General features: G+C 45.1%; 1 protein-coding gene across 1 annotated transcript in view; it reads right to left on the bottom strand.

Annotated features, from left to right (window-relative positions):
* The window catches only part of XRCC5 (X-ray repair cross complementing 5), a 490,394-nt gene that overhangs the window by 383,614 nt on the left and 88,685 nt on the right, over positions 1-18,095 (bottom strand). Inside the window, exon 8 of the mRNA XM_069227051.1 lies at positions 285-423. Within this exon, the coding sequence (XP_069083152.1) occupies positions 285-423 (139 nt within the window). The remainder of the gene's footprint in view (positions 1-284; positions 424-18,095) is intronic.

Genomic DNA, 18,095 nt, shown 5'->3' with positions numbered 1-18,095 from the left:
ATTAAAGAACAGCATTGTATTTGTTTCACAACCCTATTCGCTTGCCAAAGCACCACACATGATAGTCTCAGCTCCTCTTGGCTATGTAAGCTCAGAACTCTTGCTAGTTCAATTAAGTTGTCTTAATCTGAGTAAGGCTCATGTTAGGACCCACATTATATACATATATCCACATCAATGATTTAGTCTAATGGTTCTAGTCCTAAAGTGGGTATAACCTGAAGAGGGTATATTTATTCTCAGATCATCAGTGTGTTAAAAGACTTTTCTGCACAGCGACTTACCTTGGATAGTGTCTTCACTGGGAACTTCTGTCTCGTTGTCATCATTCAGGCAGTAAACAGTTTCCTTTTGAATATCTTCCTTTTGTAAAGTCTTTGCATCCACAACCGTCCATGATTTTTTCACTTTCTCCTCTGTGACCTTAAAAGGACAGGAAAAGAAACATAAGTGTTTACACCAAGGTTTCCTGCACTACACACAATCCATAAAATGCTATTTATGACCAAACTGGGAGACAAATAACTGTGCATACTGCTTTACCACAGTGCAAGGACAGAGGCCACAGCCTGTGCCCAGGACTTCTAAAACTACGCCCCTTTCAGTGCCCCACTATAGGGTCGATCTTAAAAAAAAAACGCGAACCTGATCTTTGTAAGAAGGCTAGGCTTTGGTAATCAAAAAAAATCATTAGGATACTCTAAAAAGTACCAAAAGTGCACTCCTTTATTCAGACTCTCCTCTACTCTCAACATTGTTTTGTTTAATTGCTGTTTTCATGTTCAGACAGTCTTGAACCAACCAATGATGTAGCTGGGATTTGCACTATGCAACTCGGCTGTCTTGATTTATCAGAGATTTAGACCTTTCCCATCCTTCACAACTCACCCCGCCTCTATTTACCACCACTGCACATGTATCTCTGCAAAACAGATCCTAAAGAGAGACATATCAACTCTTTCAGTTATGTGCAGGCTTAAAGGCGTGCACAGACACAGACACACACACACAGACACACTCACACACACACACACACACACACACACATACACACACAACAATCAAACTAGAAACAAAAGTACATAAAAGTACAGAATACAGCAGTAAGGCCAGCAGTTGGCCTTACAAATAGAGAGAAGTGAGTTTTCAAAAATACTTTCAGGCATAGGCAGCGGGCCAGGAGGTGGCCTTCATTTTGTTTTTTTTCCCCATTCAGGGAGGCAAGGGTCCATGGGTGGGGTGGGGTGATCCGAGGGGAGCTGGAACTGGGCAGGCCTGGGCAAAAGAGCTGGGGAGAGAACATCAGTTCCTGTTACAGGAGTTCAGCCCCAGCAAGGAGAGAATCCTCAGAGGCGGGCCAAGGCTGGCACTGGAGGAGACCATGAGAGCAGTAGTACTGGGTAGTGCTGTGCTAAGGCTGCACAGTGAGTGGCTTGAAGTGACTATGGTGGCTGGGTGTTGCGTTGCCCCCACCCCAACCCCATTCCAATCGTCCCTCAAGAGTGGCTGGGTTCTGGTTCGCCAGGTGACTGCATGGTGGGGTAAGAGGGACAAGTGGGCCCCTCCGAGGCACGCAGATGAGTAATGCGTGGCTAACAAACAATACCACAGTAGGGGAAGCCTGGCCAATCATCTCCAAGACCAATCGGACAATATCTGAAGAAGAAGTCCTGCATGCGCTGAAGCAAGCACATGGTGCAGCTGCACAACCGATGTGCAGCTGGGACTGCCAGCCAGGGACTGTGCCATCAAACGAATATACCCTGGCAACTTCCTGTGGCCTGCCCATACACATTGTAATCTAAAAACTCCAAGCACCATGGTGAAGGGCAAGACACTAGTGTTCTCTAACCAGGGGGAAACTGATAAATTTGACAAGTTCACTAAAACAAACCTATTTCTTGAAAGGGGCAGGGGGTGTGGGAGCGTGGCTCCCTCCCTTGGAGGAAGTATCAGTCTCCCTGGCCACAATACTCCAAGCTACAAAAGATACCCACAAACACCTGTATGCCAAAATCCACAGTGAGGGGGATGGTTGTGTCCCTCCTCTGCCAAGACCTGAGAAACATATCCATTCGGATGGACAAAGCAGAACAAAGATTCTCCACAGAGGATGAGGTGGGTGTGTCTACTAATGAACTTAAATAACTGTCTACCCAGGAGGTGTGCCATGTCATGCAAACAGAAGACACAGAAAGCCTGTCACACACAAACAACCTTCACTTGGTGGGGATGTCCAAGTAAGAAGAAGGCCCAAGACCTGAGATATTCTTCACTGACTGATTTACACCCTTGGTCACAGGCATGGGACTATAGTCCTGCTTTGTGCTTGAGAGGGTGCACAAGGGTGCTCTCCTTACACTAAATAATAAGGGTACTTTACTTTGCTGACGGAGACACAATCATCCTAATGGTGTGCTAGGAGTCCTTTGCAGCATGACAAAACTCTTGATATTACTAGATGATCTAACCAAATTACAGCTTCAGAGAAAATCCTTTCTGGAGTGAAGCAAAAGCTCAGAGCAGTGCAAGTTCAATATATGTTGCTTTACCTAGCAAAGTTAAAGGTCATTATCCAGGGGAGGTCACTCTTCTTTGAAAGCCCGAAGTCAGCATGGGGACTGGTGATTAAAGGTGAATTGCTCTCCAGAACCACAGTAGAGCTAAAGTCAACCCAGAACAAAAAGGTGGCGGGCCTTGAGCTTCTACAGAGAGAATGACATCCCAAAAGAGGGAAGAGAAGACACCTAGGGCTCACGCTGGCGAACAATGGACCTGGGCGAAGAATCTTCTAAGGAAGGATCCAATGAATAACACTTGAAACAATGACCTGGAACAAACGTTGCAAAGGGGTAAGTGAGCCACCCCAGACTTTTGGTTCTTTTTCTCAACTAGGGTAAGATTCCCATTGTGATAGTAGGAGAGCCTATAACTTTGCAGGATGGAGCATCTGCAGGAAACGCAGGACTGCAGGCCTGGGGACAGAAGGTCAAGTTCTAAGACTGTGTTAAAGGCGAGATAGATGAATACAAGAAAAAAATTAACTCCACCTCTGCAATATCCCACATCACACTCTAGGTATCCATTAAAGCCATATTTCGGGACACAACTATATCATACTTGGCTGGAGGGAACAGGGACAGAGCAGAAAATTGAAGCCCAGGAGCAGCAGATAATGATCCAAGAACAACTAAATAAATTAAACTTTGGAGTGAGAGCTACCGGCCACAAGACTAGTACAGGAAATCCAGATGCTGGTCCATCTGGGCCAGTCGGATTTCATGCCAGGGAGGAGCACTTCACTCAATCTGAGACAACTACATGGAGTTTTAGGCTGTGCGGCCACAATACAGGAGAACGCCCTTGTGCTTTCCCTGGACCCCAAAATAGCTGTCAACACCACTGAATGGCCCTTTATGTTGGAGGTTCTACTTAAACAGATATTGTACTCTGGTCCGCTGGCCCATGTGGCGATTAAAGGAGTATCATCGCCCACTTTACGGATGCAGAGAGGTGCGATGCAGGGATGCTCTCTCCCCACCTTAATCTGCACCCTGGTTCTGGAGCCGTTGGCATCATGGATCAGAGGGAGCCCTCTTGTTAAAGGACTGAGATGGATCGCAGGTTGGGAACATAGGATCTCCCTATAAGCAGACGACATCCTGCTTCACGTGGCTGACCCTGTGCCAACATTAGACAGAATAATGCACATACTTGCTCTATTCTGAGAATACTGGGGCTACATCGTTAATTGGAGTAAGTCACTGATCTACCTCCTTCATGGCCCATTCCAAAGCTACTCAGGGGCTGTGCCGCCCAGATTATTACAGAAGGATTCCAATACCTAGGGATCTATATATCTAGAGATCCATATACCTTCTATACCCACAACCTTGAGCCCCTACTTATGCGCCTGCGAAGAGACGTACAACACTGGCAGACCTTACAGCTAACCCTCCCGGGAAGAGCAACCCTATATAAAATAATGGCTCTACCCAGTTTTTTGGATGTGCTACAAAACACACCTTACCCTGTCACACAGATTTCCTAGCAATTAACAGTATAATTTGTTCCTTGCTCTGGAATGTGGGCGCCCCCCCCCACTGTCTTCAAGAAATTAACCAGGAGCTGGAACCACAACCGCAAGATAGTACTGCCTGACACACAGAAATACTACTTGGCAGCACAGCTGGTCACCGTCAACTACTGGGCGCACCTTCCTGAGGATGAGTCGGCCCTCGGGATGGACAGGTAAAACATGACTCCTGGGGAATATCTTGGAGCCCTCTATGGCAATACCCACACAGCATCCCTCCCCAGTCCTACCGCAGTTATAATTACCCTCTGGCACACTGCACTGAGTGCCCTAGTTTGGTGAAGCAAGATAACCCAAGTCACTCCCTTGTGGGACTCCGCACAACTAGGCACTCTCGATACACAGTGGGGCTTCAATAAATGGGACTTGATAGGTTTGTCGTGGGTGGAAACTCAATGGACTCAGGATGGGGTGATTTCCTATGCCGAGCTACAGAATGAGTATCAACTGACGTCCACAGAAATCTACAGATATTTACAAATATGGCACACCTTACAGAGGGGCATAGACCTTCATGAGCCATCCCCACTTGAGGACAGACTGCTAGATGGCCATCTGTCTAAAAAAGTGCTTTCTCTCAATTACCACAAACCGTTAAATAAATCCCCTGACACACTAACCCGCCTTCGAGAATGTTTGCTACAAGATCTCAACGGTATTGAAGATGACGAGTGGCATCTCCAAGTGAAGTGGCTATAAGGTTGAGGTTCCATCTTATACAGTTAAAAATCCTATACCGATCTTACTATTCCTGCATGGCCAAGCTGGGCAAAGCAGAAACCACAATGTGTACTAGGAAATGTAAGGGGGAAGGGTCCTTTTTCCAATTGATTTGGACGTGCCCGATGCCTCAGTAATATTGAGAATCTGCATACTCAATAACATTTGTAATAGAAATACGGGGGTGTCCGCAAAGTGGTGCCTTCTTAACATCTGGGACACTACTGACCTCAGCCATGTGGGCCAGCTCTGGATGATACTGGGACTAATGGTCAGTAAATGCAACATAGCACAAATGTGGAGGGCAGTACAGGTACCACTCCTACCTGATTGGAAGCATGATATGGACTGGTGTATGTTGGCAGAAAGGGAGGTTTATGAAAGTAGAGGTTGCCCAAACGAATGTGCAACAATTATAGGCACAAATGAGTATCTCACATCGGATGCGTTCAGTCTTTGATGCTACCTACTGATCAAACGGGAAGGGGCTGGGGCGGACAGCTGGGCTATGGAGATAAATGTGAAACTATTGTGTGGTATCTCTGCTTTAATGCTGCAATATGTGCTATTCACAGTTAATGTTTGATTGTTGTGTTACAATAAAAAGATTTTAAAAAAAAGAACTTTGGAGGGAGAAGGGGTGGTACCTATTGGAGGCATCCAGGATTACCCTAAAATAACAAATGCTAGACAATACCAAAGCGCCAACACAACCGCAACATAGGCTCTATGAGCTAGGGGACAAGGCAGGGAAACTGATCTTTTGGTGAGCTAACAGGAACATAGAGTTTGGTTTTGTACCCAACATAAGCAGGCCATCAGGGGAAAGTAGTTTATGATGACGCTAGAGGCAGCGGAGGCCTTTGCAGATTATTGCAAAGTAATTTACCAACCACACCCAGCAGAGCTGGTCAAAAGGCAACACCCCTTAGCCTGAGATTTGATAATGCCTTCGATTTCCTCAGCCGACAGGACTGATTTAGCTTCTCCTTTCACAAAAGAGGAACAACTGTTGGCCATGCTGGACATGCAAAATGGGAAGGCGCCAAGCCATAGTGGGTTCCCTATCAAATATATTAAAAAAACTGTCAGCCAGCTTCATGCCACCTTTATTTTCAATATTTGGAAAAACTCTCCAGACAACGGTATCACTGCTGGACATTTGCAGGGCCACTGTGGTGGTTATGGTTAAACCTGATAAACCGCTAGCAGGCTGCACCTCATATAGGCCGCTCTCACTGTTCAACACAGAGGCCAGAATTGTGGCAAAGATTCTGACCAACAAACTGGTGAAATTAGTGAGATTTCTAGTTATTAAAGATCAAATTGTTATGCTGGCACAGGGACAGTATCTGCAGACTCCACATACTGTTCACACAACTGGATGTTGTGTCGGAGCCAACAGCTGATAGAACCAGATAGTGAGAAGGCGTCTGATTCTGCTGAATGGCCCTTTCTTCAAAAAGTATTGGAAAGGATGAACTTTGATCCATACTTCTGAAACTGTACAAAGCTGCTATATTGTGCCACATGTGCAAGACTCTGTGTCAACAGTGCAGTGTCTAGGGAAGTCTGGATAAGGCAAGGCACCCCCCTATGTTGCCCTCTTCCCCCCACCCTCCTCTTCGTCCAAACCACTGAGTTCCTAGATGAATGAATATAAAGAGATGTTCAGCTATGGGGGCTACGGTGGGATGATGACATCTCCCTGTACACAGCCTGATGTATCTGTCTCTAAGCAGATACAATTACTGAAAGTCTATGGAGAAGCACCTGGCCTACAGGCGAACTGGTGCAAATCGGCTTTTATCCTGTTGGTGGGAATTCCCCACTCCTACCCCATGGTCCTCGCTCCTTTATTTGTGACTGATGACCCTGCAAATACCTGGGAATGAATATCTCTAGAGACCCCAAACCAGCTGGAACATGGACATGCGGACTCAATGATTAAACCTGTCTCTGACTGAGGTTGATAGTCCTATAAAAAACACCAGATGGGTGTCAAGGAATAAGTTATCTTTAGGTTGAGCAGTCATACATACCCCTTAAGGGTTGCCTTTTTCATGTTGGTCGAATGGGCCTCTAGAGGGCGCCTCCACCCAATTCAAAATTCACTGGACGCTGGAATTTAAACGCACCGTGGAGGAAGAGGGAAAGGGCATTTCCCATCTGTACAGAATCGTGGTGATTAATGTCCCAAATTCCCATGGTAAAATTGAGAAAGTGTTGGGAGGCAGATATGGGTAAACTGGATGAAGAAGAATGGGTTGGGGCCAAGGTGGCATCAAAACAATTGGTAATCACTGCCAGGTTAAGACCTATTCAATTTAAATACTCCCACAGGATTTATTACACCCCCAGTAGAACTGTGGAAGATGGGGAAAGGCAGTGGACTTGAATGCTTTCGATGCAGGATAGCAAGGGGGTACCCTGCTGGATGTGATGTGAGAATGATTTGTCATCCAAAGATATTGGGCCACAATCCTCAACACACTGGAAGAAGTGTTTGGAATGGCAATTGATCGAGACCCCAAGATGGCAATACTGGGGGTGTTTTCCTGAGTAGACTAGCAACTCAGAACAGAGGCAATTGATAAATGTAGGGTGCTTGCTTACAAAACATGACTTTGCGAGTCACTGAGGTCTCGGGAAGCCTACCCCCATTTACAGAGTGGCTTAGAGGGGTAGCTAGTATCTAAGGTGCTCACGCACTTTGTCACCATCCATTTTGAGGCATAATCAACAAGAAGTATGACATAGCACTCATTGGCAGGTAATAACTGGAATGGACCCATGAAGTCCAGCCCTAACTTCATCCAGGGTTTCTCAGGTACCTCAACAGGGGAAGGGTGGTGACAAAGTGCGTGAGCACCTTAGATACTAGAGTTGTGACTGAGTTTCTTAAAGAGGAGTTCTCTCGAGAAGGTATACCTAGTCACCTTGTGACGGACAATGGAGTGCAGTTGACATCCCAGGAGATGCAGGATTTCTTGAAATCATTAGCTGTGGTGCATTCGAGGACGGCTCTGTATTTACCTTAAGCCAATGGTTTTGCTGAACGCATGAATAGGATGGTAAAGTTTTGTGTTCAAGAGGCTGTAGAAACAAGGGCTCCTTTGTCTGACCTTCTTAGAGAGATGTGGTGGGCATGTCGCAATACTCCTAATGCCATCACTGCGATTGCCCCTTTTGAGTATTTGAGAGGCAGGAAGGGCTGTACAAAAATGAATCCAGCATGGATGAAGAGGATGCCGTTACAGTTGGAACAAGGAGGTGAGAAATTTAACAGGGGGCTTGAGCTCAGGAGAGCTTATCAGCAAAAATATAAATCTAGGTACGATTCCAAACATGGTGCCTCTGAGGTTAAATGGGTTGTGGGTGAGAATGTGTTGGTAAAGAAAAATGGTTTTGGGAGGAAAGGTAGTTCAGGATTTATGGGTCCGTTCCGTACCAAAGAAGTGAGAAGAAATGTGGTTGTTTTAGACAAGAATAACGTATGGAGCATGGCCCGGATTGTAAGTGTTGCAAAGACTGTCACATATAAGTTGTTAGTCGAAGTCCTTAATAAGCAACCATCAACCGGAGCAGGCAGATCATCCAAGAGCTCGCATCAACTGCCCCAGAACCTTCAGCCCCCAAAGTTCTCATTACACAGTAAAAGAACTTATCAATTGGCAGCATTCCCTGTCACATGCTGAGCATTCTACCAGTCTATCACACAGTAGAACATAACACCATCTCAACATTGAGTATAAAAACTAAGGCTTGTGTAAAGGCAGAGTTTACCCGGCTGGGAGAGTTACCAACGGAGGTTCCCGAGGCAAGCAGCTGGACTGGGGAAGTGCCAGAAAGGGCAGCTGTGGAGGCAATATACATGAAACTAACAAGACAACAACTTGGGCTTCAGTTAACTTGGCCCTTATATAAGTTTCTATTGGTTGTTGAAATGGTGCTGTGATAGGTTGTTTGGGGCTGGCATTTTAACTGCTTAGGGATTAGGGTTGGGTTTGTGATTGGTAGTAGGGTTGGGATTCTGATTGGTTCCTGGTTATTAAGGTTGGGTTTGTGATTGGTAGTAGGGTTGGGATTCTGATTGGTAGTAGGGTTGAGATTCCTATTGGTTTCTGGTTCTAGGGTTGGGGTTGTGATTGGTTGTCAGTAATAGGGGTATGATTGGTGATTAGGATTAGGTCTACCATTGGTTGTGCGATTTAGGGTTACAAATCTGATTGGTTAGGGTTAGGACTAGGTTTCTATTGGCCAGTGGGGCTATTTAAGCCTAGGGCTCAGGGCGTCTCAGCGCAGGCGTCGAGGCGAAGGTCAGAGAGGAGAAGGGCAGCTGTCTGTTTGGGCCTTTTCGGGACTGGTCAGGCCTAGGGCCAGAAATGCTTCCCAATTTCCCATTTATTGGGAAGAACATACTCCCTACACATCCATCAACATGCAAACACATTATCTGCAAAGACATCCAACTCCTGCATCACAAACTGACCACACAGAGATTGCAATGTCTCATCATCCAACACAATATCCCATAAACAACACCTATACACATATCCACCACAACTACAACAGTAAAACACCTTCATTCTCACAGCAAACACTACTCTGTCCACTCCCACCAACACAACCTGCCATCGCCCACACAACACAAAGCCACATTAAACATTACTTTCAGCCATCCAGATACACACTTCCTGTTCTCAACACAGACCCCCCTTTCATCATGACAGTACCTAAACCCAGCCTTCCAACACACCATCTACAAACGCCCTTTCCCTATCTTCACCAATTACACACAACCATACAATCCTCACACTCCACCACACATATTACTTCTTCCAGTCATCACAACTAACACAAACTCCCCTAACACATCCATCCCCCTTACACACCTCATACACTCATCTCTAAAACACATCAGCACCCCCTGTAATACTCTAATTCCACTCACCAGCACTAACTCACATACAAATCCCTCACAGAAAACCAGTACATCAATATTCCCTCTTACTATTTCACAAAAACAATACAGACCACACACATCAGATCAAATCAACACAAACTTTCATTTTACTTATCGCCACACCCACTCCCACCCTCATGACTACACAAAGAATACAAATCCTGACCAATCTTTACCCCTACATTCTCACTCGTCACAAACATCTACCACAAGTACTCCAACACAGCAACATTCATTCACCCGCCTCTCATCCACTGAATAATTTAGAGCCTTACATAATGATCCACATCTTCCTCCACTACCCCCAACCCATACTCTTTCCACACTAAACAGACGCAAACAAAATAAACAACATGCCACTCGTAACAACTTTGCATCCCCTTGTCTATTGCATAAGGCTACCCTACTAAAAAAAAGTACACTCTTCATGTCTCTCTCGGCCACCAAGTCCACCACCCACACACACAGATCCAACAAAATGCCCCCTAAGCCTGCTTGAAGAAGAACACTATATTGAAAAACAAGACTACTGTGACCCTCACACAGTTATCACAACAACACACCTGCTACAAGCTCAAAATGTACTGCTCACCCTTCTCCTAAACAAAACAACACCACCACTAACACACTTTTTCTAAACTGCCAGCTCATAAATGCTCAGTCACTCTCAAAAAACAAGCACCACATCTATGACCTGCTCACAGACACACAACCTGACTTACTATTCATAACAGAATCATGGTTGGGTGATGACATGGCCCTAGTGTTCCATGGAGCCCTTCCTCCAGACTATCAAACCATCACACAAAACCGTATAGGCAAGAGAGGAGGTGGACTAGCTATTATATTCAAATAAGCAAAAACTCTCAGTAAAACAGACAATATTTCCGTACAAGGTTTTGAAGCCCCCCTCACCAGATGCCACCCTACTCCAACTTCCTCCTGTAACTTTCTCCTCCTTCACAGACCTCCACCTAACAACTCAACATTCCCAGATGCTTTTCTAGATACAGTCTCAAACCTTATTTCATTATACTCAAACCTTTGCATTCTTGGGGAACTAAACATTTGGTTTGACAAACCCAACAGGCCCCATCCAAAAGCTATCACCACTGGCCTAGTCGCACTGAACCTACATCATATTGTACAAAATCCCACACACATCGCGGAACACATCCTAGATGTCATTTTTGCCAAGCCTGAACTAGTTACCGTTCAAAGCATCACGCCAATCACATGGTCAGACCACCATTTGATAACTTTCCGACATAAAACACCACAAATCAACACACCCCACAACTATTTCCAACATGGACCTATCGACCTTGGAGCAAACTCAATTTTGGTGACTTAGAAACACAACTAACAGCCAACACAGATCTAGATGCAATTAATTCTGTTCCAAAACTTTATGAGTGGCTACAGGAAGCTTTTGATATCCTAATACAACTAAACAAAAAACTAAACAGGACAAAAGAAAACCAACACCTTGGAGAAACACAGAACTTAAAAAGATAAAGCAACAAATCAGAAAGTTGCAGCGGACCTGGCTCAAAACAAACAACAGTCAAGACAAACTGCAGCTACACAATCTTAACAGAATATACAAATCATCAATCAAAAAGGCTAAAAAAAGTTACTACTCAGAATTCAAATGCTAAATCTGCAACCAAAGAATTTGATAAAATTCTCAATGAATTTTCGAAAACCAAAATGCATGGAAGGAAGTCATCCCACTTCTCAAGATTTCACAAACAAACTGGCAACTCATTACATAACCAGGGCAGACACATTGGACTCCAATTTAAAACAGAAGAAAACCATCAGCACCAATCTCTTTCCCAAAAGACCCTCTAAGAATAAACCAATCCAGCCTCTACAGTCGTTAAAACAAATATCACAATGTGAATTTATGGATTTGGTCAAAGCAAGCAGACCTTCCAGTTGCCCTTCTGACCCTTGCCCACCACACATCTTCAAGAACATTATATTATCTACTTCTTCTGCCACACATATAAGAATAATCATCAACAATTCTTTAACTACAGGAACTTTTCTTGTAGACCTGAAAAAAACATACATACAAGCGTTATTAAAGAAAACAAACCTAGACCCGCAGTACCTCAACAACTACAGACCAATCACAATTGGACCTTTCCTGGGCAAACAGATAGAAAGAGCAGCATTCGCCCAGATGTCACAGTTCATTTAAGACAATTCCATACTTTCAGACTACCAAACTGGATTCCACCCAGGAAGAGGCACTGAATCGGCACTCCTAGTAATCTGGGATGATCTTAAAAACACAGTCGACCGCAATGGAGTTGCTGCACTACTTCTCTTGGACCTCTTGGCTGCCTTTGATACGGTTGACCATGACACCCTAATTCAAAGACTCCACGAAGCCAACATAGAATGGACTGCTCTTGACTGGATTACATCCTACCTTCAAAAAAGTACTAATATCATCTATTCTCCCCCTTCTCGTCCAACCCTACCTCACAAAAGCAAGGGTCCCCCAAGGATCAATCATCTCACCTTTGCTTTTCAACATCTACATGATATAATTGCCAGAACTGATCAATGATTTTCAACTCAAATGCTACAACTATGCAGATGACACACAAATACTACTTAAATTGGAATGCCCCAAAGACATTGAAAACTCACAAACCTTCAGTTGCCTCAGAGGGGTTGATCAGTGGAGGACTTGGAGCCATCTCAAACTAAATGCATCCACAACAGAAATACTCATATGTGGTGATTGGAAAATTATGACCCACTGTGCGCCTGGCCCGGCAATCTCGGACCACCTCCTCAATTATCTGAGGAGGTTAAAAACCTTGGAATTACCATGAACTCCAAGTTAACAATGAATGCCCAAGTGGACAAATTAGCACGAACAAGCTTCATCACCTTGAACACTCAACGACACATCTGCCCCCACCTCGGATTTCCACACAAGGTGCAGGCTACTATCTTGCTTGTACTACGAAACTGGATTATGCCAATGGCCTCTACCATGGATCATCTCTATCTATTATGAAAAAACTGCAACGTATACAGAACTCTTCAGCCAGGCTACTATTACATGTAAAGCCACAAGCCCACATCTCCCCTGCCTTGAGAGCACTACACTGGTTACCCGTTGCCAGAAGATGCACCTTCAAGCTGCTTTGCATCATCCTCAAATCTATACATGGAACAGGACCGCTCTTTATCAGAAACAAAATAACCAAATACATTCAACAAAGAAACCTCTGCTCATTATTGGCACCCCGCCTTAGAACACCACCATACAAGAAAAAGACTATAGGTGGTACATCCTTCTCTGTTCAAGCAGCCAAACTATGGAATTCATTACCCCCAAATATAAGATCCACAGATAACTATCTTGTCTTCAGAAGACTACTCAAGAGTTGTCTCTTTCCTTCATAACCACCATATTCAAACAGCTACGGACTGCTGATAAATATTTTTAATCTGATTATGTGTATATTCTAGATATGTATAGTTCTTTAGGAAATATGTATTGCTACTATGTCTTAACAATAAATATCACACACACTCTTTAACCACTCGTGTGCCTGGGACGAGGTGATCTCGTCCAAGGCGCCGGTTCCCCGGTGCCTTGGACGAGATCACCTTGTCCTGCTATGGGCCCCCGGGGGGAGCGCTATCGCTCCCCCCGATGGCCAGGCACACCCCTCCCCTAGGCAGGGATGGAAGGGGAAATCGCTTCCCCTTCCACCCCCGCCCTCCCCGTAACCCCCCCCCGTGGCGTCTGATGATGTCAGTGCGCTTTTGCGTGCTGACCTCATCAGAGGCCTTCCAGTGACGGATCGGAGGAGAAATGCAAAGCATTTCTTCTCCGATCACGTGGATGGGGGTCAGAGTGGCCTGGAAGGAGAGGAAAGGCTTTTCCTCTCCTTCCAGGCTTCTCTGAGCATTTCTGCTGCCTGATCGCATCAAACACCAGGGATTGTTTTTTTTTTTTTGTTGGGAGCGACCCCTTAGGCAAGGGTCGCTCCCCTGGGGGCAAAACATTTTCTAAGCCATTTCTGCCCCCCCTTGGGGGGCAGATCGGCCTATTTTTATTAGCCCAATCTGCCCCCAAGGGGGGCAGAAACCACTAGACACCAGGGATTTTTTTATTTTTTCATTCACTAAATAAGGAGAGCGGCCCCTTGAGCAAGGGCCGCTCTCCAGGAGGGCAATTTGTTTTTTGGCTGTTTATGTTCTTTTTTTGTATTTTGTATGTTTGGGGAGCGATCCCTTGGGCAAGAGTGGGGAAATTATTATCAGGCCATTTCTGCCCCCCCTGGGGCAGATCGGTTTTGCGATCTGCCCCCGGGGGGGCAGAAACCACTAGACACCAGGGAATATTTATTTATTTTTGAGGGCTATTTGAAGTAAGGGGCTGGGCAAGGGCTGCTCCTCGGGGGCAAATTATTTCTAGGTCATTTCGGCCTAATATTAGGCTGCTCTGCCAATCCACTAGACACCAGGAAAATGTTCTTTTTTTTTTTTTTTTTTATGTTTGGGGAGCGACCCCTTGGGCAAGGGTCGCTCCAGGGGTGGAGGGCAAGTTATTATTAGGCAATTTCTGCCCCCACTGGGGGCAGATCGGCAGAAACCACAAGACACCAGGGAATTGTTATTTTATTTATACTAACGCGTAAGGGGAGCGGCCCCTTTGGCAAGGGCCACTCGCCGGGGGCGGCAAAATATTTTTAGGCCTTTTCTGCCTCTCCTGGAGGCAGATCGTCCTAATATAACTAGGCGGATTTGTCCCTCTAGGAGAAACCTCCAGACACCAGGGATATATATATTTTTTTATTTACCTTAGGTTTTTTATGTATGGGGAGCGACCCCTTAGACAAGGGTGGCTCCCCTGGGGGGCAAATTGTATTTAGGCCATTTCTGCCCCCTTTGGGGGTAGATCAGCCTATTTTTGTAAGGCCAATCTGCCCCCTTTGGGGCAGAAACCTCTAGACACCATGGATTGGTGTATGTGTGTGTTTTGTTTGGAGGGGCAGCCCCTTGGGCAAGGGTCTCTCCCCATGGGGGCACATTACTGTTGGCCATAACTGCCCCCCTTTTGGGCAGACTGGCCTATTTTGGAAGGCCCATCTGTCCCCAAGGGGGGCAGAAAGACCACCAGAGACCAGGGAAGATTTTTTTTTCAAAATAAGAGGTTGGGGGTATGGCCATACCCGCACCCGAAATAAATGGGGCCAAAGTGGGCAGATTGAGCAATTACCCCCGATCCACACCCCGGGGGGACAGAAAGTCTACTAGATGCCAGGGAATAAAAAAAAAAAAAGAAAATAGTGGGGTGGTGGCTACCAACCAGTATGGGCCTGGTTATGCCCCCACCCGAACTGAAGGGGCTAACAGTCTTTCAGCTCTCCCCGCACACTAAAACATCTTATCCCATGGCAAGCAAGAGGACATTTGATTATTTTTGGTTTTTGTTTTACATGTGGGCCATGAGAGCTTGGTAACTCTCAAAATCGTCCCACTTGGAATGGTGAGGGCTGCACATTTTTTTTACTTTGGGATGCTGCCATGTAGAAAAATCCACAAGACCTAGACACATCTGAAAACTAAACATCTAGTTGATTCCAGGGTGGTGTGCTTCACATGCACCCACACCATTTCCTTACCCACAATGCCCTGCAAACCTGCAACTTTGCTGGAAAGAAAACATTTTCCCCACATTTTTGTGATGGAACCTTCCGGAATCTGCAGTAAGCCACCCAGCATTGTCTCATCTATACCGATAAAATGTCTGCTGCACTTGTCAGCCAAAAAATTTTTTTTTTTTCAAACTGCCCTTTTGGACCCACTTTGGTTCCCCCTCAATTGCGACGTGTTTTTGGCTCTTCCCTGTCACAAACACTTGGCCTACCTACACAAGTGAGGTATCATTTTTACCGGGAGACTGAGGGGAACGTTGGGTGGTAGGAAATTTGTCCCGGTGCAGTGATCCCACACAGGAAATGTGGGAAAAATTTGATTTTTTTAGCTAGATTTGCGGTTTGCTGAGGATTCTGGGTAAGAAAATATTGGGGGATCCACGCAAGTCACACCTCCCTTGACTCCCTCGGGCGTCTAGTTTTCAGAAATGTCTGGGTTTGGTAGGTTTCCCTAGATGGCTGCTGTGCCAAGGACCAAAAACGCAGGTGCCCCCACCCCCGCAAAAACTGGTAGTTTTGTATTTGATCATTTTGATGTGTCCAGATACTGTTTTGGGGCACTTCCTGTTGCGAGCACAAGGCCTACCCACACACGTGAGGTACCATTTCTATCGGGAGACCTGGGGGAACGCTGGGTGGAAAGAAATTTGTGGCTTCTCTCAGGTTCCAGAACTTTCTGTCACCGAAATGTGAAGAAAAGGTGTTTTTTTTAGCCACATTTTGAGGTTTGCAAAGGTTTCTGGGTAACAGAACCTGGTGAGAGCCCCACATGTCACCCTGTCCTGGATGCCCCTAGGTCTCTAGTTTTCAAAAATGCACAGGTTTGGTACATTTCCCTCGGTGGCGGCAGAGCTAGAGGCCAAAATCCACAGGTAGGCACTTTGCAAAAAACACCAGTTTTGTGTGATAAAATGTGATGTGTCCACGTTGTGTTTTGGGGCATTTCCTGTCGCGGGCACTAGGCCTACCCACACAAGTGAGGTATCATTTTTATCGGGAGACTTGGGAGAACATAGAATAGCAAAACAAGTGTTATTGCCCCTTGTCTTTCTCTACATTTTTTCCTTCCATATGTAAGGCAGTGTGTAAAAAAGACGTCTATTTGAGAAATGCCCTGTAATTCACCTGCTAATATGGGCACCCCAGAATTCAGAGATGTGCGAATAACCACTGCTCCTGAACACATTATCTTGTGCTCATTTTGGAAATACATAGGTTTTCTTGATACCTATTTTTGACTCTTTATATTTCAGCAAATGAATTGCTGTATACCCGGTATAGAATGAAAACCCACTGCAAGGTGCAGCTCATTTATTGGCTCTGGGTGCCTAGGGTTCTTGATGAACCTACAAGCCCTATATATCCCCGCAACCAGAAGAGTCCAGCGGACTTAACAGTATATTGCTTTCAAGAATCTGACATTGCAGTAAAACGTTACAGAGTAAAACGTATGGAAAAATGGCTGTTTTATTCACCTCAATTTCATTTTTTTTTTAATTTCAGTTGTTATTTTCTGCAGGAAACCCTTGTAGGATCTACACAAATTACCCATTGCTGAATTCAGAATTTTGCCTACTTTTCAGAAATGTTTAGGTTTCTGGGATCCAGCACTGGTTTCACACCCATTTCTGTCACTGACTGGAAGGAGGCTGAAAGCACAAAAAAATCGTAAAAATGGGGTATGTCCCAGTAAAACGCCTAAATTGTGTTGAAAAATTGGGTTTTCTGATTCAAGTCTGCCTGTTCCTGAAAGCTGGGAAGCTGGTGATTTTAGCACATCAAACCCTTTGTTGATGCCATTTTCAGGGGAAAAACCACAAACCTTCTTCTGCAGCCCTTTTTTCCCCATTTGTTTTGAAAAAACGAAATTTTCACTGTATTTTGGCTAATTTCTTGGCCTCCTTCAGGGGAACCCACAAAGTCTAGATACCTCTAGAATCCCTAGGATGTTGGAAAAAAAGGACGCAAATTTGGCGTGGGTAGCTTATGTGGACAAAAAGTTATGAGGGCCTAAGCAAGAACTATTCCAAATATGCAAAAAAAGGCCTGGCACAGGAGGGGGGAAAAGGCCTGGCAGCGAAGGGGTTAAACCTGTTTAACCAATGTATATTTACTAAATGTATATTTATTTTGTTTTCCCCGCTGAGAGTGAGGTAGGAGTTGTGTATATTGTAAAGGTGCCCATGCAATGGAGTAAGTATGTATGTACATAATGTGTGTAACAAATAGTATATATTTACGAATTTACAAGTTTCATCCAACGTATGACGGCTACATGCTCCCGGGGAGGCGGGAGGGCGCATGTGAATCTGCAGCGTCACATGCCACGAACAGATGTACACTGGGTAAGTGACATTTTACATTCAATGGCATGTGTAGCTGCAGATACATGTTATCTCCCCAAAAGCAGAGGTTTAGCCTGTAGGAGTTGAAGTTGTCTGAAATAATGTTATTAATACAGCCTGTCCTACTGTGGCTTGTTGTGTTGTTAACACATCTACACAGTAGTGTTTTGTGAATGTATGAGGCGTAGACCATGTGGTTGCCTTACACATTTCTGTCATAGGAATATTTCCTAGAAAGGCCGTTGTGGCGCCTTTGTTCCTAGTAG

The sequence above is a fragment of the Pleurodeles waltl genome, chromosome 3_2, assembly GCF_031143425.1.
Source record: "Pleurodeles waltl isolate 20211129_DDA chromosome 3_2, aPleWal1.hap1.20221129, whole genome shotgun sequence".
Lineage (NCBI taxonomy): Eukaryota > Metazoa > Chordata > Amphibia > Caudata > Salamandridae > Pleurodeles > Pleurodeles waltl.
This window is presented reverse-complemented; position numbering and strand designations above follow the sequence as displayed.